Here is a 21313-nt window from a genome sequence, read left to right on the forward strand (position 1 = left end):
GATTCTCCAAAAGTTCATATGTTGGATACGGGGAATGGCGTGTTGTGGGGAGGGGTGGCCAGAAAATTTAGGACAGTTGGTTACCTGAAATGAATTGTTGGAAGGAAGCCCGTCTGGTCGGGGAAACGTATACCAATTAAAAACACACACCGACCACGAGTGTTCATAAAAAAAGAGAAGAAAGCTCCCGTACGGGAGCCGAAACATCTTTTTTTAGTTTTATAAATACTCGTGGTCGGTGTCTGTTTTTAATTGGTATCAGTTGGTAACCTATTTTGTAACGAGTACAACACAGAAGCATTTTAACGTGGATTATTCTTAGGGTGCTAGCCCAGCATTTTCCTGGTGGACGGTACATCCTCCAGGGGTTGACGAGCGACCGGGAAGGGCGTCTTCGAACCGCCGACCTTTCTTCCTTTTTTCCCTGTCTCTTAAGTTTTCATCTGCAATCGGCATTTTTGGTTTTTCTTCATTTTCTTGCCCATCCTCCTAGAAGTAAGTAGTGCTTGGAGAAATGTTTATGACTTAGATGTACAGCAGGTAGCTAGCTAGCTTCCATGATGATCAACTCCAATTCATTTTAATTCCATACAAGTAATTTACCCACTTACCACTCGAACGCATTGCACCCTGGAATTATTGCACGCCGTCCAGAGCAACTTGAGCCACGTAGGCATCACCCACCATGGAAAGTGCCCACAGTAGCGCAAGGTTCACTCAATGGGAGAGACTTAATCTAACGCAAGTATCCCTCAGCATGGGCCGTATTTTGTTGAGCGTGGCGTTCACGCTATATGGCGACGTAGAGCAGTCTCAGCTTCAATTTTCTTGCATACAGCAAATACCCCGATTTCCTGTTGGAGCGGATAGCTTCAATAAAATTTCCTCTTGTGCTAGTTCGTGCATTGCAGCCTGAAGAAATAATGCTGAAAACATAGCGCATAGAAAAGAGCGAATCCGTTCCCCTGTGTTTACAAGACCATCACTTTATGATGATGATGATGATGCTTAGCGGCTTCCCCTTCGGCGTAAATGCGTCTCCTAGTCAGTACAGCCAGTCGTCACCTGAGCTTGCTTATGGGGGTTGTATCACAGCATAAACGTACCTAAAGCGCACAAAACCCTTCGAACTGAAATAAATAACAGCCAAAACGAACCTGCAATGGTTGAAAACCACGATGTAGAGAAATGTTGAACAGAAATAGCAGAAACCGACATTAAAGGGGCTAACCCGCAAAAGCGTACAAGATGCAGTAGCTGAAACTGACCAAAAGGCAACAAAAATACTCGAAATCCCATTTACAATGCATAAGGATGTCATAAAGAGATTATATGCGTGATAAAAAATGTTGATATTCAAATATGAAAAACCGCTGAAAATGAAAAAAAAATGCGGTAAATGGGTTTGAACCCACTACACAACGACACAGAGCGGTTGTGAGCGATTAAACTTAGGGCCGCAAGCACGTGGACATAGCTTCAAACATGCCCCTAGATGGCGCCATGCGTCGCTTGGCTGTGGGAAACGCCGATACGCTCAATAGCTTAGGGGGAGATTGGCTACCTAGGGCGCTTACGAACTGGGTTCGGGCCCCACATTCCGAAGAGTTCTTTTTGCCCCATAATTCTTTTACTCTAAAATGTTCTGTTAACTCAATTCTACGCATCCTTTTTATAAATAAGAGTGGTTTGTTATATTTTAGATCGGCTTAAGAGGGAAGAGCGGCATAGAGAATTTGAGAAATTGGAAAAAGAATTGCGTAAGCGTGCGTTTTGTAGAATCATGTTTGTACTTTGTGCTCAAACATCCGTACTCACACTTGCGATGTCTCAGAAACTGAGGCAGCCGTATTTGTAAGTAATTACCAACGAGTTTCATTGACTTTAATCATCGCCCCGGAAGTGGTGGTTTGTACCTATCTCGGAACAGAATATTGCGGTAGAAATCGCGCAAGCGTTTCGAGTAAGTGGAGCAGTTACTTTCGTATCAAGCAATAGCAGTGATGACATTTCCAGGCCTACCGCCATTTTCCATAGGCATCTGTTTTAGATCCTGTTTACGCCAGCAAAGTTGAGCTGCGATTGTGTTAAATGCTTTTTTTCGCTGCTATTCAGTCGGAGCTGTCTATGTGGCAACTTCGCATGCTATTGTATTACCATGGTATTTGAAAAAGACATATTAAAACGAAGTAGGAGGCCAAATGTAGTTCTCAAGGTTGCTTTCTCAAGCACACGGTTCTCAGTCGATAACTGTAGCACAGTCAATAACGTGGTCATGAAACTGGGATGTATTAAATATATCCTTTAGTTAAATTAGGCGTAAACTCTATAGGGATTTTTTTGGTCCCGGCGTCGCTATAATGGGAAGTTCAAAAACGTGCCTCCGTACTACGATGAAACTACAGCTCGTGGAGTGCAATTAAGCATGCTACGAACGATTCACTATTCAATGTAAAGTGACCTCGATCCCGTTTTTCCACTCCACAGCTCCGCAGATCAGTAAGAAGCGTGCCGTTTGTTGTTCCGTGTTCTTGCTGATAGCAACGGTGGATACAGCTCCTTGTGTAGTTGGAGTGCCGATACGAAAAACACATGGCTAGATTGCTTTTAAAGAAGGTTACAAAGTCCTTCCTTACCAAATAAGATGATACTTGAGCCATACTAGCCTGTTTTGACGTCGTATGACACGTAAATGCTGTGCAATTTAGCTGAGTTCAGCTTGGTTTCATAAAACGATAATTGGAATCAGAAAGCCTAAATATATAAGGTAAGGAATAAAACACGGCCAGTGATTTGACATTTTATTTGCGATCAAACGTCAGCGCGGAATCGACTAAAGTATAAAAACATAAGTTAATGAATAGAAAACAAACACCGACAGGGAACACATAAACGCTAAAAACTAAGTAGTATAAAAGCACAGCTAAAGATTGCATTGTCCCAAACCGCGAACACACTGGAAGGTGAGCCTTAAAATTGCCGAAGTGCTGCTATATAAACGGCCCCAAACGTTGGTACAGAGGTGCTCCACTTCACCGGTGCTATCACATGTAACCCAGTGTGCGAAATGCTCATTTGAACTTTAAAGGCCGCGGGTGCTCTGTGCTCCAGATGTAGTTTAAACTGTCGCCATGGTCCCGGTAGCCGCGTGGGTCAGGTTCCTGGGAGAAGAGAAAAAAACACAGCAGTAATTTACAGCGCTTCAGGAAAATTATAAAAAAATTACAGAAGATGTGACGGTGCAGTGAATATCGTGCGAAATTACCCCGGATTTAAGCTTATAACGCTCGGTGCGCTACGCCATGGCTGGTATATACTGGTGTTTCCAGTCTTCAGAGTACGCACGAAGGATGCAGAGCATGAGAGCACACATTTCTTGGGTGCAGCGCTCTCACGGCTTGTGGTCTGATTGATTGTCCGATTGAAAGTATTGATGCAGGCAGTTAAACTGCTGAGCTGAGTGGCCATCGTATACAGCGTTGTCGAACACACCTCTGCAGTTAAGAGCCAGCTTCGGTGAGATTGATTCCAGTTTCAGTGGACATCTACACGTGGGGAGTTTGAGATGAGACCCTTAAAGCGTCAGCAAAGACCTCTTCCTTATGTGTCTCTCCTGCTCGCCACTACTGTGACTAGCAGCCTTGGCCAACCTCTTTCGTTAGCTCTAATGTTAAGCTTAACGGCCTTCAAGCAACGCCGAGCTCATTGAATGCAGGGCTGCGGCTACCATTGAACGAAGTTAGACATCCTTCCACGTGTCTTGCTACACGCTCGGCTTGCGCTATAGTAATCTTGACGTCATGGTTAAGACCATATCTTGCATCACCGTAGTCTAGGGCACGGGTCTAGGGAGGTAGGGTAGGAGTGCTTTGCACAAGACCTGGCGCGGTTGCTCAGTGGCTAAGGCGTGCTGAGCCCAAGGACACGGGCCTGTTTCCGGCCTCGGTGGGTGCTTTTCCGATGGATGCGAAAAGCCAAAACACCGTTTGTCGAGATTTAGGCTACGTTAACTAAGATACCCAGGTGGTCAAAATTAATCCAGAGCCCTCCACTATGGTGCCCCTTATAGCTCTGGTGTAGCTTCTTCATCGCGTTGAACATCGAAATGGAATTATTTCAGTGCTTTTGCACAGGAGGTGTTTTTACGCCCAGTAGCGCGTGAAACGTGTCTGTGAAGAACTAAAACCGCTAACCGCTCTAGGACGGCAAGGCGGATCCTCCCCTTAAGCGCCGCACCTAATGATGCCGTCATTTTTGAGTGCTTCTAGCAATAAGGTTGTTCCCCACAGTCGTAAATACTCAAATGTAAATTAGAAGCAGGGTCACATTTTTGCACTCATCGATTGAGTTAATAAATATTCATTTAATCGAGCAAGGCACCGGCGTTACGGGCCCTGCTGTGTAAACGGCGTCCTTATACCAGGATATCATGCATTTTCGTGGTTATTCTCGCACTCGTAACCAGGGTGGACTGTATGGAGGTATCCATACTGCCCAAGGAAACTTTACACTGCTTAGTAGATAGGTTAGCTATTGGAGTGAGGTGGCAGTTGCTAGCTTGGGGATCCCAGTTAAATGCAGTTGGCCCATGCTTTGACTGAATGGAACACATTTCAGAGGCCAGCAATAAAAATCCAGAAGAATACCACCGTAACAGGCAGTCTTCCATACGTTTTGGCACGGTTCATGCCGATGGGGACGAGAAAACACAATCACACTATTTTACACGCTTCAGGCGCAGGTGCTCTCTATGCTATTGTGAACTCTAAACTTACGTCTATGCGGCAGGTGCGAATTCACAAGGTCGGTTCTGGAAGTACGTCTCAGAATAAGTTGCGCGGGGACACAAAAATGACTCACGGCGAGCAAAGAGGCAAACAATATCGACTATAAAACATGCACCAGTCGATCCACCGCAACCGTGGCGACGCGAAGATTTTCCCGCCAGACATATATTATTGTGATGACGAGGATAGTGTCACAGTAGACGATCACATCAACAGGACGTAGCGCAATCACGACATACCTTCCATTACACACAGACGATCAAACAGCTTTAAATAAAATGTAGTGCTTTTGCATTCGCAACTTAGGCAGTGTTAAGTCTCCGTGCAGTTTTTCTTTAAGAGGCGAAGCGATGATGTTCGTTCCAACGAAATCGCAGGTGTGCATGGTCGCTGGAAAACCTTCAGCTGGAACGTACGAAAACGAAGGACGGTCTAAAGAAACACGGACACAATGCTGTCCGGACAGAATTGTGTCCGTGTTTCTCTAGACCGTCCTTTGTTTTCATACGTTCCAGCTGAAGGTTTTCCAGCGACCATGAACCAACTCGCCATTCTGGGTGTTACTCAATAATGTTGAATTCGCATCGGCCCGACGTCGGAATAATTTAGCGTTCTAAAGTACAGCACGGAACGCACTTTATGTGTTTCCTGCCACCGTACACTTTCGCAATCATTTTAAGTGCGGATAACTTTTGGGGCTCGGCTTGTCGTCGTAGCTCGTCCCATGTCACGCACCAAAGCAAGGCACGGCATCGCGCACCCAATCAGAGACTTCGTAAAGAAAACCGCTTCCCCTGGCCGGGATCGAAACTGGGTGCTTCGCCTATTGAAGACGATGTCGATCCAATTGCGCCTCAGAGGCACACGTTCCTTATATGCAAACTATATGGGGGGATCTTTTCGCTGCGCCATTGGCAGGGCGCAGATAAGTACAAGTTAAGGTAAAATAAAAAAAAAATCTTGAATTCACGCATTTTCCCCCCAAATTAATGAAAACTCAATCCAGTGTTTTTTAACGATCTTTTCCGGGGCTGTGACGCCATCTCTTGACTACCTTCGGCAGCAACACCAGGATGATACTGAAACCAGTCAAGATAGTACGGGTTCACTATCGGCCTGGTGTTGATACCGAAAGTAGGCAAGAGAGGGCGTTCGGCGCACGTTAAAGGTCCACAGGTGGTCAAAAGTAGTCCGGAGCCCTCTACTACGACGTGCCTCATCGCCCGTGTAGCGGCGGCGTGTTAAGCCTCACAATCAATCAATCAATAGAGGGCAGCACAGCCCCTCCTGGCGGGCTCCGCATTTCCCTACAGGTTCATGCTTAGTGGAACTGCTTTAATGTTTGAGTCTGCATCTAAGAAAATGTTTGTTATGGAGCACGCGCAATATGGTGGGCTTTTCTCTTTGCAGAACTTCTTTCCGAGAAGAAAGCGTTGTCCCCCGAAAGGACTGCCAGCATTTTATAATTGCTATACGCAGATTGTGCGAACGCCTTTTCGTGGACTTGTGGAAGAGTTTCAGTGGTGATGGCGGCGGCATCAAGCAGTATGAGGAGTAAATACAGAAACCATCGCGCCCAAATACGCACCTAAATTGCCCTTCTGAGGTCAGCAGATCCGCAGAAAGATGACTGGCTCGCATTCCTTGTAGCAGCACTGCTCCGCAAATTCGTCGTACGTTATCACTGTGAAAGAAGTGCGAAAGCGCTCGATCAGGTTCCCGCTGGTCGACAAGGGTCAAGTAACTGACTTCATTAGTAGAGAAGCTGTTGAGCTCTCCTCTCTCTTTACTTACTCTTGTTCATCTCGGCCTCGTTCTCATCCTTAAGCGTGCTTCTCAACACAAGCTGTCTGTGGTTGCTCCCTTTTCCGCCACCTGTACAACGATGAGGGCAACGAGCATTATGATGATGATCATTTTAAGACATAAAAAAACTCAAGCAATTTTTATAAAAGCTGCTCCCTAGCACGGGGGTTTTTGCAGAATTTGCAGAAGAAATGGTAATTTGACCAAAATGTAGGCTGAAGACAAAGTATGTTTATGCATATTTTATGTTTTTATAAGAAATTTCAGAAGATTTTGCGGATTTGGTGGCGTTTGCTGTCATGAGTGTTCGAAATAGGTTTGGTTTTCCGAAAGTTTAGTTAAGTTTAGGAAGTGTTCACTTATGTATGTAGTATATGTATGCAGAATATATAAAAAATAAATTTCAGAAAATAAATTCAAAATTTTGCCAGTACATCATACGCACAGTAGTCAAGGTTAAAACTAATGTGAGTATAATTTTGTAGCAAGAAAAATAGGCGCGCGTTGAAGCGAGAAAGAATTCGCATGGGGCAGGCGCCAACGCCATACCGTCCGTGTTCGTTTTTTTTGCTCTCGCCACTTTTTCACTGCGGGAAATATTGTGCCAACTATCGGATTACCAACTTCACAACTTTCCGTTTTAATATATGTGTGGATTTGCAGAGACACTCCATTATTGATTCCACAGCCATAAATTATGTAAATAAAAATACTTGTCGCTTCAGCTGCAATTCCGCGAATGTTGTGTATGTGATAAAGTGCTCACTTTGCACAGAAAGAAGGGTTTCAAACAACAGTTCAGCCTGGTGAACATTTGAGAACCCATCACCGGAAGGACCAGGCTTCTAATTTACTGCGATGTCTGCGGATGGTGCAGACAGGAATATAACGTATACTCAGGCTTGACGTTGGACTAGTTAGAAGTTTTTGACTTCTTCCGTCCTTGTCTCTGCGCATATTTTGAAATGTTAAACGGTCATAAATAACTAAAAAAATGGGTCACGTGTATTGTCACTTTGCTGCTAATGTTGCCGAAAGACGAAAGGCTTCTGCTGCTTGTGCCAAGTAAATGCCTCTTTTCTCTCCCTTCTTTTAGAATCGCCTCTGAAGAAATCTTCTCGATTGATTGATTTGTTGAGACTGCTAATGGCAACTCTTTCTACGTGGCTAATGACGTATGCCATCTGAGTAAAGCATGTGACGTATCTAACTGTAGCGCAGTTTTTTTTAAATTGCGTTAGTGTACCCTTTGGCATACAGTCCTAAAGGTAAAAGTTTTCCCAGAAGAAGTGCAGAAGACAGCGCTTGTGGGGGACCAACAGCCATGGTTTAAGCACTGCTATTAGCGACATAGAAATAAAATTTTGTCTGTTACAGGTGGTAACTATATTAAGAAGTATCCCGCTCTTTGCCTTTCGTTCACGGGTATTCTGTTCTTCGTTTAGATGTTTCCACAGCCTTGTTGTTTTCTGTCTCTATGCTAGGTTTCACACTACTCTACAGAAACCGGTCTAGCGCGATCTGTTTTGAGCTTCCAACTACGAGCTTCTCTTCTCACTACGCGGCTTCTACCGCCTTCTGAAGGGGCCCGCCTGTTTCTGATACAACTTTCAAGATGTCTCAGGCCGCAAACACCCTACCTTTTACTCCGACTTCTCCCGCTTGTCCTAGAGTATTTCTGCCAAAATAAAAACTTTCTCGTTCGAAGCATGGTGCTTCGGGAAGGCGAATGGTTCCGTCATGTGGATTTAAATACAATCTCTTTAAAACACAAGTGCCGGATTTTTAAAGCGGAGATTTGCATGCCTAACTTGTGCCATAGATTGTAACACGAAAAAGCCGTGCAGGAAAGCCAACTTTACACAATAAGTTTCCGGAACATGCTCATGATGATGGTGAAGGTGATGATGAAACGCGAAACGCCTTAATGAAAAAAAAACGCTTACTGTGCTCGGACTTTGCGTTTGACTCAGTTTGCATGGAAGACAGGTTCGTGGTTTAACCCTTTTTCTCTGAAGAAATGGTTTAAATTTTTTACTAGCATTTCGCAGACCATGTATAGCCTACCATTTTAGGTGTATTTTCCACGAAGCCTTTCATTCGCAAGCAACTTAATCTATCCTTAAAAAGAATGTGCTGCATCGGATTTATTAGAGTGCTTTTCCTTCATGACACCAATTTTTGGTGTGGAAGTTCTGACATCATCATAGCATCGCTAATGGCTTCCGTATACAGCACAGCACCACCGTGGACATTTCTGTCGGGGTATAGGCGGTATTCAATGAAAAGTGTAGCGGGCGATTAATACGCCTGGCAACACTGAAAACCGCCATGTCGGTGGCCACCGTGCCAGCGCATGCGCTTTGCGCCCGCATCTCGAAGAAAAAAGAACACCGGCGCACATCGTCTCCTGCGTTTCAGCCAGATTATCAGTACTGGCGTCAACAGATATAATATCATTCGCACTCACATTAAGTGGTGGCGCTCTACCTACCCGCGAGCACTTCGAATCCACGGAGGATGAAACCGCGGCTGCGAACGGCGCGTATAAGCAGTATAAGTCCGACGCTGCATTTGGCTGCATGCGCGGGTGTCGACGCAAGTGCACACGCACCACATCCACGACGTTATGTCTGGTAGGTGCCCTCTAATACGTGGTTGAATACAAAAACCGAATAATTTCTTCAGAGAAATGTTTCACGCGTACACCGATTTAGCCCTGGCTTTCTCTGCGCTAAATGTTTCACACCCAGCAAAACAACTCACGTCTGACGTTAGAGCGCGGCGGCTGGCAATCAGCCGATCTGCGGCGGCTAGTTCATACGCGTCTGGCGCTAGGTAGATCGTGCTGGGCTGTACTCAACAGCACTTCGCGTCGAGGTATTACTTTGCGTTCAGAGGGCAACAGTTTCGTAATGATGCAGTTCCTGCTGTCAAATGGGCCACTGCGCTCACGTTGCAAACTTTGTGCCACGACCGACTCGCACTCGCTCGTAGGTGAGAACTAATCGAATACGGCGACCCCCGCCTCATCCGAAACTCTCACGCGCGGAAGCGGTGACATATCGACAGTTATGGACAGGGTCCCTTCTAACCCCGGTGCTAGGTGTACATGTGTGCCCGAAGAATACGAGACAGATGTGTGCCGATTGTGCGCGAGTGCCAAAGCAACTACAGCCCACATCCTGTGGAACTGTGAACTGAACCCGCGGGAGGCTGCCACACAAACGCAGCTTCCCCCAAACATTACGAACGCGATGACCTCGTCGGACTACAGCACCCAACACCTGGCCGTCCAGCAAGTGCAGGCGGCTCTCGAACGCCACCTGCCTAGGATCGCACCCACGGGTACGGGACGCCTCCCGGAACTCGGGGCGTGCGGTCTGGCAGCGGCAGAAAGAGCACGCCGACACGACGTCGTGGCCGCGTCTTAGAGGCTCGCCCCTACGGGGCTCGCTCCCAATTGCAGGCTTTCAATAAATATTGTTCTCTCTCTCTCTCTCGCTCGTAGGTGCGCGCGGAGGCTGGGGTTTAATTGCAGATAAGGTTGTTCCACTCATGAGCGGAATCGTGACTTTTCGCGTAACCAATGCTATCGCGGCACAACTGACTATCGAATCACTCGCACACGCCTTGCACGGGAACCCAAGGTCCCTCGCGGCTAAGATGCGAGGGAAACGGCTTTTGAAACACAACCGGCAAGCTGACAGACACATGTCGTAGAAGGGGTGCAGCGTTCGCGACTCGCTGGCGACTCGCGAGCAGTGGCGTAAGGAAATATGTCTGCCGGCGCGCGCCACATAGCGGATAAGTGCCCGAACTATGCGTCCCTACCCGTCCCATCGAAAATCGCGCGACGCGTTAGGCAATGTTTATACAGGCGGTGTTGATACATAGTCATTTACGCTACATCTCCCTTCAGGTCCTAAGTGACGCGAGGAACAGTTCAGAGGAAATTAAAGAATACGAACGACGCTCTTAAATATGCCCTGTTACTCATTCCAATTACAGTCGCGGCCACTGGTATCGGGAACACGGAAGTTCGTTGCCGCGCTCTTCGCAGCGCCACCGCTGGCGCTGCGGGACTCTTGCGGCACATGGGAAATTTCTAAAGTGAGGGCTAGAGGTGGAGGTAGGTGGCACTGCTTGCGCATGTGCCGTAAGATTCCCTCAGCGCCGGGGGTGGAGCTCCGAAGATTGTGGCCACGCACTGCTGTTCCCGCTATCAGTGGCCGCGACTGTACATGGTGTTCTTCGCACAAAACACTATATGTCTATGTGATAGGAAGCTGAGCCATAACAGCTGTCGCAACCCAAAAGTAGGAGAAGACTCCTGTCTTACCATATGCAGCTCGCCTCCTGCGCCAGCCGAGAGGCGTCTGGCAAACCTTGGTCACCACATCCAGCAGCGACAAACTCGAACAAATTTTCACAGGCTTGTAGAGATCGATCGTCTCGGCGTGACTCGACACGACCAAGAACAGCACCACTGCTACGGATAGCCGCATCTGCACCGACAGTGTGACGCAGAGGACATGTGGCGATGAAAATGTCTTCACATCAATGTTTAAACGTATCAAAGCGTCTTAAAACACGCGGGAGTAGATTATAAATAGTTATTTTGTGATTCGTGAAGCTTTGGACGCTCAGATAAACGTCAGCTTAAGCATCACGCCTCAGTCCGCAAAAAAAAAAAAAAAAAAACGAAAACGTTCATGCTCTACAGACCTGCGGCGACTGCAACCCTATGGACTTCTGCTTCTGGCAGCGGATTTAGCACATGAATAACCATAGACAAAACGCAATTTACGTTCGGTAAGAGACTCCCAACAGCGAGACGTTTTGAAAGACGCTGACAGAAGCTGAGGCTACGCGGCGTAATTGAAAAACATCCTTACGGTGTTGGTTTAAGTTTAGCGAACAAACTTTGTTAAGTCATGTTGCTGTGAACACTGTTTGCAGTGTTTGTCTTTTCTGTAGATACTGTGTATTAGCAAACAACATTACGCAGTTCTGCCACAGCGTTTGGCAAGGTGATGTTGCAGAGGTAGTGAAAACAAACATTTAAAGCGGCTGTTTCTGTTCAGCCATGCAGTACTTATTCGGTTATTTTGCTGTAATCAACGTTTTAGGGTCTCTATTTTTAAGATATTTTATGTCCGTCTTCAGCAGCACACCTTAAATGTAGTCACAAGGACACGTGAAGACTGCCATTTAATGACGGAATCAAGCTTCACCGAATTCAACAGCGCGTCTTCACTAGTGTATGCCACGAGACTCTGGTTTATGACAATAGACATTATAGGGCGGGTAAAGAGAATGCTATATCTGCCATCGGGTATTGGATATTTTTAAGGAGAAAAACGTTACTCAAACAAATAAACGCGGGCGCTTAAGAAAGGATTGTGAGAGCCCTGCCGTGAATTGGGGGAATATTACGAAGCTTTAAAGGAGCCATGAAGACAAAATACAAGTTGGGTTTATTAGAAAGACTGCTTAGTCCCGATAACAATGATACCAATATCATCGCAATCTTCTAACAAATAATGGAGATATAAAAGAAAACTGTGATGCAGTCGTGACCCCCTAGCCACTTTCCCGCAACTTTTATATGACGTCACGGAACCTTGTTTGTGCGATTGGCGGCCGCCTAACTGACCTGTCGCGACGACACATGACTGAACGTCTGTAATGGGGCTTATAGTTACATTTAACCGCATCACTTGATTGCTAACGTGCAGTTAACGCACTGAAAATTATGTTTTATTGTTGGCCCGTATGACGTCATTCTTGCTCATAACACGTCACTGTGGGGCAACATTTGAAAGTTTTAAATACGTCTTGCTTTTTTTTTTCATTAAAAAACATCTTTTGTGGCTGTCATGGAGCCGAGTGAGATACTGAATCCTAGTTATTTAAAATTAAACGAAGTTGTATTTTCTCTTCATGGCTCTTTTAAAATAATTTCCAGCATTGAAACTGGAGTCGATTGATTTATGAGCTCGGTAGCGCACAGCAAAGCACGCAATATGGCTGGCTGTTCGGGTCAATTTCTGCTGCATGAAAGCTACAAGACGAAGGCTGTTTCTATGCACAGACTGTTTCAAGAGCGAAGCTCATTATCAACGTAATTTTTTGTGTCCGCAGTTAAAATACCAAGAAATTGACGAGCGCGCGCACGTAAGCGCGGGCCTCGCGACGACCGTCCAGCGTCCCCTGCGCACGTTTGTGAAGCCAAGAGTACCCTTTGGCAAAGACTGTGGTGAGTGACCGCCCAGCAGTTGAAAAAACCAAGAAAATGTCCAGCGTTCGTCTGTGCGTACCTCGCGGCGACCGCCCTGCGTCATCGGAGCACGTTTGCAAGCCAATCATACCCACTTGAGAGATTGGCCAAGATTGACCGAAAAACAAAACACAGAAAACAAAACCAAGTACCTAAACAAGAAACCAATTCTGAAATGAAAATTTTAAAATTCTTTTGGATTGCAGGTTTTTGATCGTGTTTGTTTTTCACACGCACATTTGAAACTGACTGATAATTGTTGTAAAGGCAGACATTGACGACCGGTAAGGCTTGTAATAGGAGGTTGCGAGAGAGAAATGAGTATCAGCCTCGGTATTTACGTGACAGCTTTAATTAATGGCCTTTCCCCTTCCCTAGCCACTTCCTGCGTACGCCTGAGTCGTGCACCCACATGCATACAACCCCAGCCTGCTGTCGCCATCTCTGATGTCCGTGGTGAAGTCAGGCGTCACAGTCAACGCGGGTAAATTTGGCGCGTTATTCGAATGCAGCATGAAAATGGTGTTTGCAGTGTGTTCGTTTCGTGGGGTCACTGCGGATTGGACGAAATTAGAAAGCCTGGTGGATATTGAGATACTGTGTGCGTATTAACTCTTAATAAAAATGTCGCGCTTTTTTAGTAAAAGGATGGTATATGAAGAGTTCCCGAGCGTATGTTTCCAGAGTTCCTTCAATCTTGCCACGTAATGAAGGCGGTATGGATTTTAACCTGTGCTCACTATTTACTCGCGTGATTGACGCACGCCGCACGGCACAGCAGCACATACCCCGCGTACCATTTTGGTAGCGAAGTTATGAATTTGCAGAACTCAACAGCAAACAGAACTGCACAGCAAATGGAACGAATAATGATAGGAGTAACAATCACAGGTCGGCGAACTCACTCATGAGTCCACTCACTCAGACAAATTTGAGCGCGAGGCTAGTGTGCCATGGTGAGTTTGAGCTTGAGTGAGTTTGAGCCGAGTGATCCCGACTGAGTTTGAGTCCGATTGAGTTTGAGTACGCCTGAGACCTAGTGAATTCTGAGTCCATTTTGAGTTCTGAGTACATTTTGAGTTTGAGTCCATTTTGAGTTCTGAGTACATTTTGAGTTTGAGTCCGTTTTGAGTTTGAGTACACTTTGAGTTTGAGTCCATCTTGAGTTCAGAGTACATTTTGAGTTTGAGTCCATTTTGAGTTCTGAGTACATTTTGAGTTTGAGTCCGTTTTGAGTATGAGTACACTTTGAGTTTGAGTCCATTTTGAGTTTGAGTCCATTTTGAGTTCTGAGTACATTTTGAGTTTGAGTACATATGAGTAGCCTAGCAGGCAGCTATGGTTGGCTGTTAAGTTTCATGCGTCACTGTGGGCTCGGAATTCAGGTTACCTGCGGGTACGGCACCAATCGTGATCTGCATGATCGGTTGGGAGGGAGGAGTGTCTGATTTTTTTTAGTTTCTTGTTGAATTTTGATGGCTAGAAGCACTTGCTGTATACCTAATTTTCCCGGCTGGGCGCGTGAGTGATAATTGACTGGCGAGGTCATAAAAAAGGGTTGTCTTAACTTTTCCTCCTGACGGATCCACTAAGAGCGTGGGAAAGGGTGGTGGGAAAGCACACGGCGGCACTGGCGTGCTGGTTGTTCGCCTGCTACTGTTAACGGCTTGATATACTAGGGGTCACAAAGGAAGAGGTGAGAGCCGGGGGGAAAGGGGGGCTGGGGCTGTCCTTTCTGCTGTTTCAAATGAATTAGCTGAATTGACTGGGCAGCGCCCCTTAAGACAGAATAATGACCACATTAGATTGGGTGAAAAGTGAAACTGATGAGGCTAAGGCGTGTAAGGTATCAAATAAAAGGTCCGAATTAACGGAATCAAGCGGGGTAAATAAAAAAATGCTTCCTTATTGTAGTCATCAGGCAGTCATAATGAGTCATAGATTGGGTTAAAATTCAAAATGACGCTGCGAGGGCATGTGGGGAATCAAATTCAAGGTCTCGATGTGGAGAATCATTCGGGACGAAAATGAGTTATGGATATATCATGACGTAGTTATGGTAAGTCATAGATTCGGTTAAAATTCAAGTTCATGACGCTAGGGCGTGTGGCGTATCAAATTAAAGGTCACGATGAGGGTAATCACGTGCTTCCTGATTATTATCATGACATAGTCAAAATGGGTCATAAATTAGGTTAAAATTCACAATGATGCCACTAGGTGTCCGGGGAATCAAATTGAAGGTTCCGATAAGGGAAATCACGTGGGACAAAAATGTGGTAGGGCGATATCATGAGATAGTCATGGTTAGTCATTGATTGGTTTAATTTCAAATTGATTCCGCTAGGATGTGATGGGTATCAAATTAATGGTCTTGATGAGCGGAATCACGTGGGAGAAATACAAAAATGCTTCCTGGTTAAACCATTAGATTGTCATGGCGAGTCTTATATTGGGGTAAAGTTTGAAGTGACCCCGCTAGGGCGGGTAGGGTATCAAATTTACGGTCTTTACGAGGGGAATCACGTGGTACAAATAAAAAAAGGCTTCGTAGTTCGAATCATGAGATAGTCATTATGAGTCATAAATTGGGTTAAATTCAAGGTGAGGGCGCTGAAGCATGTGGGACGTCAAATTGAAGGTTCCAGTTAGGGGAATCACGTCGGACACCTAAATAAGCCGTCCTGGTTACAGCCATGAGAGTCATGGTTATTTTGACTGGTATGAATTCCATATGACCCTGCTAGGATGAGGGAGGTTTACAAACTAGAGTAGAAGATATCATAGTTGAAATAAAGAAAAAGAATGGACTTGGGCTGGCCATGTAGTGAGGCGAACTGAGGACCGGTGGACAATTCGGGTAACAGAGTGGATACCAAGAGATGGGTATACAAAAAAAAAAAAATTGGCCGCGTATCTGCTCCTTTCGTTGCAAATGTCGTCAAAAGACGATAGGCTTTGTAGACATTTGCCGAGGAAATGCCCCCCTTCTCTTTCCCGCTCACCTCTCATACTGTTCCTGTTCCGTCGCGCTCATCCCAAGGTAAACACACTAAAGGTTTGCTCAAGCCGATTTGAATTTACTGCGTTCCACTGCTACAGGCCGCATTCCTCGATGTCAGCGCTGCAGTACGGCGGAGACGCGCGTGAATCGAGGCGGCTGAATACAATGTTTATATAACCGCGTGGCCGTGCTCCACGGTCGTTCCAAGCAGAACATGAAACCTTGCTCGTGGAACCTTTCGTTGCTGTCGCCGCGTGATTTTTCATATGCCGCCAGGAGGTGGCGGTTTTCTGCAGTAGTTGTAGAATATCATGTGCTATCGAAAAACCAAGCATCCATGAATTTTTTAATAAAGGAACACTGTAAGTATCCCCTGTGTACTGATTTCCTGTCTTATATTTACGTAATGTCTTGATCTTGTTGAACAAAGTTGACAAGTATGAACATATAAACCGGGCTTAGACATTTACATTTGGCTGTGAGTATATAACACTATTGCGCAATATCAATTTTACTTTGGCCGGGTGGCTGAATCGAGTTACAGACAGACAGACAGACAGACAGACAGATATACCAAAATTTCTGGGTTTAAGTAGCCCAAGAAAGACTATCGTCTTTAAAAGGGGAAAGCCAATAGCACGATGGGGGGATGGAATACGGAACTTCGGGGACTAAGCTGCGGACTGGAGCAGCGCAGGACAGGAACACTTGGAGGTGAGTGGCAGAGGCATTCGTCCTGCGGTGGACCTGAGCAAGCTGCTGATGACGATGATGGTGAACAACAAATGAGTTGACCCAAACCATCAGTTTACAATTATGTGCCGAAGCAATGCTTTGCTGGCTGCCAGTTAAACGCTCAAGTATGGTTTTTCCGTTAGCTGACACTTTTAAAGTTCTATGGTCACATTGATGTCGACCCACATTCATGTGAATGCTACTCAAGCTATTTATCAGTATATCGGGCATTTATATGCTGTTCTCAGTGATGTAATGGTTGTAATTCCTCCAAGCAACGTTCTCCTAATATTCTTTCACCATAGCTGCAACGAGAGAAACTTGTATAGGGCTGAATATTTCCGCAATATTTCCAATTAAGGAGCGAGCTTTCTGAGCTCTCACCGGAATCGCGTAGATCATTGAAACCACGCTCAGGTTGAGGGAACGGAGTGTTCATCTGTAGCTTCCGACACACAAAGCGAGAGTCACTATGCTACCACACAAGTATGTAAGTCTACAACCCTATGCTGTGACTCACTGGCTAAAGCGTTGTGCTGCTAAGCCCAGTGACGCGGGTTCAATCTCTGATACGGTGGTCGCTTTTCAGATGGAGGCAAAAAGTCAGAACGCCATTTGTCGAGATTTTGGTGCACGTTAAAGTCCCCCAGGTGGTCAAAATTTGTTGGCAGCACTCCACTACAGCGTGCCTCACACCCCGAGCGCAGCTTCGGCACGTTAAACCGCATAATATGATCTGTAAATCCACGAAGCAAAATAATCCCCTACCTTGTTTCAGGTACACGTAAGTAGATGTCTTCAATCAAAGACGCTGGCGCTCAGCCGCTTAGGTGTTCAGAGAAGGCTCGCCGGGATAGTTGACAAAGGACGAGCTGCAGTCAGAATCGGAGGTGACAATGCCACTGCCGGTTTTTATACCGGAGTACGACTGCTTTTCTTTGCTTGCCGACGGTCGGCGGCAGACTGTGCGGGTTCTCGGCGGGTGGGCCCAGCCACCGGTCTAGAGGTCACTGGCGGTCAAGAGCACGCTATGCAGGTTCCTAACGCCGCAGGCTTTGGTTCTGCAGTCAGGCTGTGTGGCAGAGTTGTGCTTCAGGAGCAGCTGGAACGACGCGTCCCCACGAACTGTGCCTGCGAATGAATTAGTTTTGTCGTCGCCTGTGCACTTCCATTACTGCTTGAGTCCTTGTAGTAAACCGCGTTGCCTATTAGCTACTGCGTACTAGACGCCCCTATTCTGAGCATCAGCGGCTGTCGGTAAAGCGAGAAACCATAACGAAGTTCCGGGTTAGTGCTCACCCTTTCTATTCAGAAAACATTTTGCAAAACACGTTCAGGGGCACCTGAATAACTTGAAGTCGTGGCTATGTGGTTCTACTATTCGAAAGACACGGGTGTTGATGGTGTATTAGACATCACCACAACCTAGCAATTAAAGACAAGTCTTGGACTGTTTTAGTCACTAATGAGCTTTTTGTCTAAGAAAAGGCAAGTATCGGTTAAAACTAAACCTTTCTGCTTTTATTTCTGAGTATAGTACAAAATATATTATTACGAGTAAATCTTCTGGACCCAAGGAGAAGGTCACAGGGGGGATGGCCCTAATGTGAGCAAAGTCAATATGGGCATCGAATCCTCTAGGGCGGTCTATTGGATTACGCAATGCTTTTATTATCCACCTCTTACTGGTTCCTTAGGGTGCTTACAGAACCCGACACGTTTGTTTATTTCTAGAGTTTACTGCCCCATATCTGCTGTATGTTGTTCATCGATGGTCAGTTCTTTTCTTCTCATATGTACCGGGCTGTTGCGAAAACCAGTCCAGAGGTTTGTTCACTGGGACGATCACTAAGTGCATGATCATTTTCAATTTTAGTCTAGTGGAGTGACTAACAGTGCATAGAGAGGTTATGCACTTAGCTGGCACGTGACGTCAGTACAGCCTTTTCTGGTGCGCCACTATCAGCTTTCTCAGCGTTATTCTATATAAGGCCATCAGATAAGCTCACAGCCTTTAACCGGGCATGCAGTTGACCAAGAAGAGAGCTACAGTGACGTAATTGAGAGCTATGCACACGGAAGTGCCCATAAAGCTGTGAGGGCCTATCGGATGGTTGGTCTTGGCCTTCTCACTAGAACTTAAGATATAGCTTTTAACAGTGTGTCGAATGGCTTCATTTAAATGCTACACAGTTTTAAAACTGATCAGTTGTTCAAATCTAAACTTCGCTACAACGCCTGAAGCCGTAAATAAAAGAGAGGTGGTTACACCCCAATTATTTGTCAGCTTAAAAAAATGAGGTCGTTGCGGTCCTGGTTGCCTGAATATAGTGAACTCCATCCAGAGTTCAAAAAATCTGGGCCGAGAGTAGCAAATCTTTTCTCACGGAGGACGTTAATATCCTTCGTTTTCGGTTTGGTTCACACACTAATAAAATCATGGCTGAGGTTCTAGTCATTCCCGAAATTTCTTACGACATCTTACGTGTCAGCAGCCTCGGCAGTCCTGGCCCCATTTCTAACACTTCTAAGCTTTGTTAAAGCGGTAATATGCCAATGGTTCCACCTTTCGATGCAGTCTATAGATGTAGTGGATACTGACGACGGACGTAGTGGGCTCGCCATTGAAATCGTCGTTCAAGGTTTCCAATTTTGTACTAGCAACGCTGAGGTTTTTTCCAATTTTGCGGACGGAGTCTAAGTAACCTCACTGACACTGGGAACGAACACTGCAGAAACATTTACTAAACGACTTTTAAGTTGGTCGACTTATTTGAGTCAACTCGTCATGTGCTAGCAACATTTTTTCGTCTTTAATGTAATCGCCAGCACGTCACGGTACGTATGTTCGTAACATGGTCGCTAATAGTAATACTCATGTGACTAAATATATATACTTCACTAAGAACCATGTTATGAAGTTATTGAGAAAATACGCTAATTAGCATACGTTCAAAAGTTTACATTCATGACAAACAGACCTACAAGTATTTACAAACACACGTAGTTAGCATACCCATTTATCTGAGTTTTGAACTACAGCATGCAATTTAGTTAAGAGCTGTTACAATGGAGCGCAAGGTAAGGAAACTACGAAGAATGTGTGAAAAGGCGCCATTTTAAGAAGGCATCTTAATATTGCCTCGGGTGCGGAGGCAACGCCACCTATTAGTTGAGCAAACAGCGGCTTAGAAAGTTACAGCACAGATATTCGCTTATTTTTAAAGATTTAAATAGAAGATTGATGCTACCTACAGAAAGACGCATCAGCTAAGAAATGTTGAGCTTCAACGGTTTATCAGCGCTCGACATATGTTTTTGCTTGAAATGGAGTGTGCGCATTTCAATGCTATATTTCTGCCAAAATAGCTCGCCGCATCAGATTTATCAATAAGCTTCTCCCATTCAAAAATAAAAATCATCATCAATTTTAGGTCTTAAATTACTACAAGCGACATTTTGTTTATTGAGATTGCCACTCATCAGTAGGCTGCGTGTGCTGTTTGTCGTCAAACGTTACTTGATGCCCGTAAATATACACTCGAATTCTAAACGGGAACCGCAAAAAGAAGGATTTATCTGATAAGTATTTTAAGATGGATATAACTACGATAAAATATTAATGATAACGGTAGACTGAACATACTAAAATAGAGAAATGCACACTCACTTTTGGGGGTCGATGTGCGTGGGCGTCCTATGAGTATCAGCTGCCGTTATTTTCTTTGCTGCCGCCCGAGATAACTGGAGCTCTTCACGAAGCAACGATGAAGGTTGGAGCTTTGTTTCAGGGATTCACTGAGGCTTGGCATTCAGGTTCTCTCCGTGTGCGGCCAGGCCTTCAACTGGACCATGCTCTCCGGACGCGCCAACTGTTCTTCCCTGCCAGAATATGTTTCCCACCCTCCTTTCCACGTGTTCCTCTCCCTCTCGTCCACAGTGACACCCGAAACGGTGCACAAGAATGAAAAAAGCGAGGCCTCGTGCTCTGTTGTAATTCTCGTGTGCATTGCTGGCGGGTTGTCAGTTTCAGAGTTGCTGCGTGCGGTGTTTCTTTACAAAACACTCAGGATGCTTCAAATGCCGGCCATAGCGATCAAGGTAGCCGTATTCGGATCCATTCGTTTTTTCCTCCTAGCTTGCAAGAAAACTCTAGAAACGGGCTCTCCTTATTTCGGGGAACCCGAGCAAGCGATCGTGCTCCAACGCCATGAACGCACGTGGCACATCGGTTGCCGAGCTGAACCGCATGCCATCGGCGAGAGGACGTGCCTAACGGGGCATTGTTTCCGTCAGGCATTTTTCTTTCTCTTGGTCATTCATATACACCCGATTGAACCGTGAGCGACGATTGCTTTCAGCCAGCCTTTCGACCGCATGTTTCACGAGGAAAAGTCAAGTGAAAGTAATTCTAGATAAGTTACGCGCGTGACTCAAGACACTTGCTTTGCGCCATTTGGTGCCTGATTGGAAGATCCCGCTAATCCTGTCGTTAGCGGTTTAGATCACCGAAGGTCCATGGCATAAGCAATGTTACCGTACTCCCAAGGGACCCTAAAAAAGGGTTACTTCGAAAAGCACCGCAATAGATGCGAACGCTAAAGTCTTATTGTTGCAAGGCAATAAATAGGTTGACGCGGCTTCCTGACCCGCGGCACTTGGTCGGCTATATATCGTGCGTTATTACTTCGAACTCAA

General features: G+C 45.7%; 1 protein-coding gene across 2 annotated transcripts; it reads right to left on the bottom strand.

Moving 5' to 3' along the window:
• Positions 1-2823: 2823 nt before the first annotated feature.
• LOC144141633 (uncharacterized) lies at positions 2824-20501 on the bottom strand. 2 transcript variants are annotated; one of them, XM_077673171.1, is made up of 6 exons: positions 20286-20501; positions 17384-17746; positions 10936-11101; positions 6582-6662; positions 6376-6471; positions 2824-3161 (listed from the first exon to the last, which is right to left on the bottom strand). In XM_077673171.1, the coding sequence occupies exons 3-5, from the start codon at positions 11099-11101 to the stop codon at positions 6395-6397; spliced, it is 324 nt and encodes a 107-aa protein (XP_077529297.1). In that variant the 5' UTR covers positions 17384-17746; positions 20286-20501; the 3' UTR covers positions 2824-3161; positions 6376-6394. The 2 variants fall into 2 exon arrangements, with proteins under 2 accessions (XP_077529297.1, XP_077529298.1); XM_077673172.1 differs by lacking the exon at positions 17384-17746.
• Positions 20502-21313: the final 812 nt, after the last annotated feature.

This window comes from Haemaphysalis longicornis, unplaced genomic scaffold (genome assembly GCF_048455015.1).
Source record: "Haemaphysalis longicornis isolate Haplotype H1 unplaced genomic scaffold, Haemaphysalis longicornis Haplotype H1 scaffold_6, whole genome shotgun sequence".
NCBI classification, from domain to species: Eukaryota; Metazoa; Arthropoda; class Arachnida; order Ixodida; family Ixodidae; genus Haemaphysalis; species Haemaphysalis longicornis.

What these genes read in the sequence shown, in the direction of transcription:
- LOC144141633 (XM_077673172.1), bottom strand. Translation starts at nt 11,101, where the DNA reads ATGCGGCTATCCGTAGCAGTGGTGCTGTTCTTGGTCGTGTCGAGTCAC. An exon ending in CAGGAGGCGAGCTGCATATG is followed by an intron (nt 6,663 to 10,935) that starts GTAAGACAGGAG and finishes ATCGTTGTACAG; the next exon opens with GTGGCGGAAAAGGGAGCAAC. An exon ending in CGAGGCCGAGATGAACAAGA is followed by an intron (nt 6,472 to 6,581) that starts GTAAGTAAAGAG and finishes CTTCTTTCACAG; the next exon opens with TGATAACGTACGACGAATTT.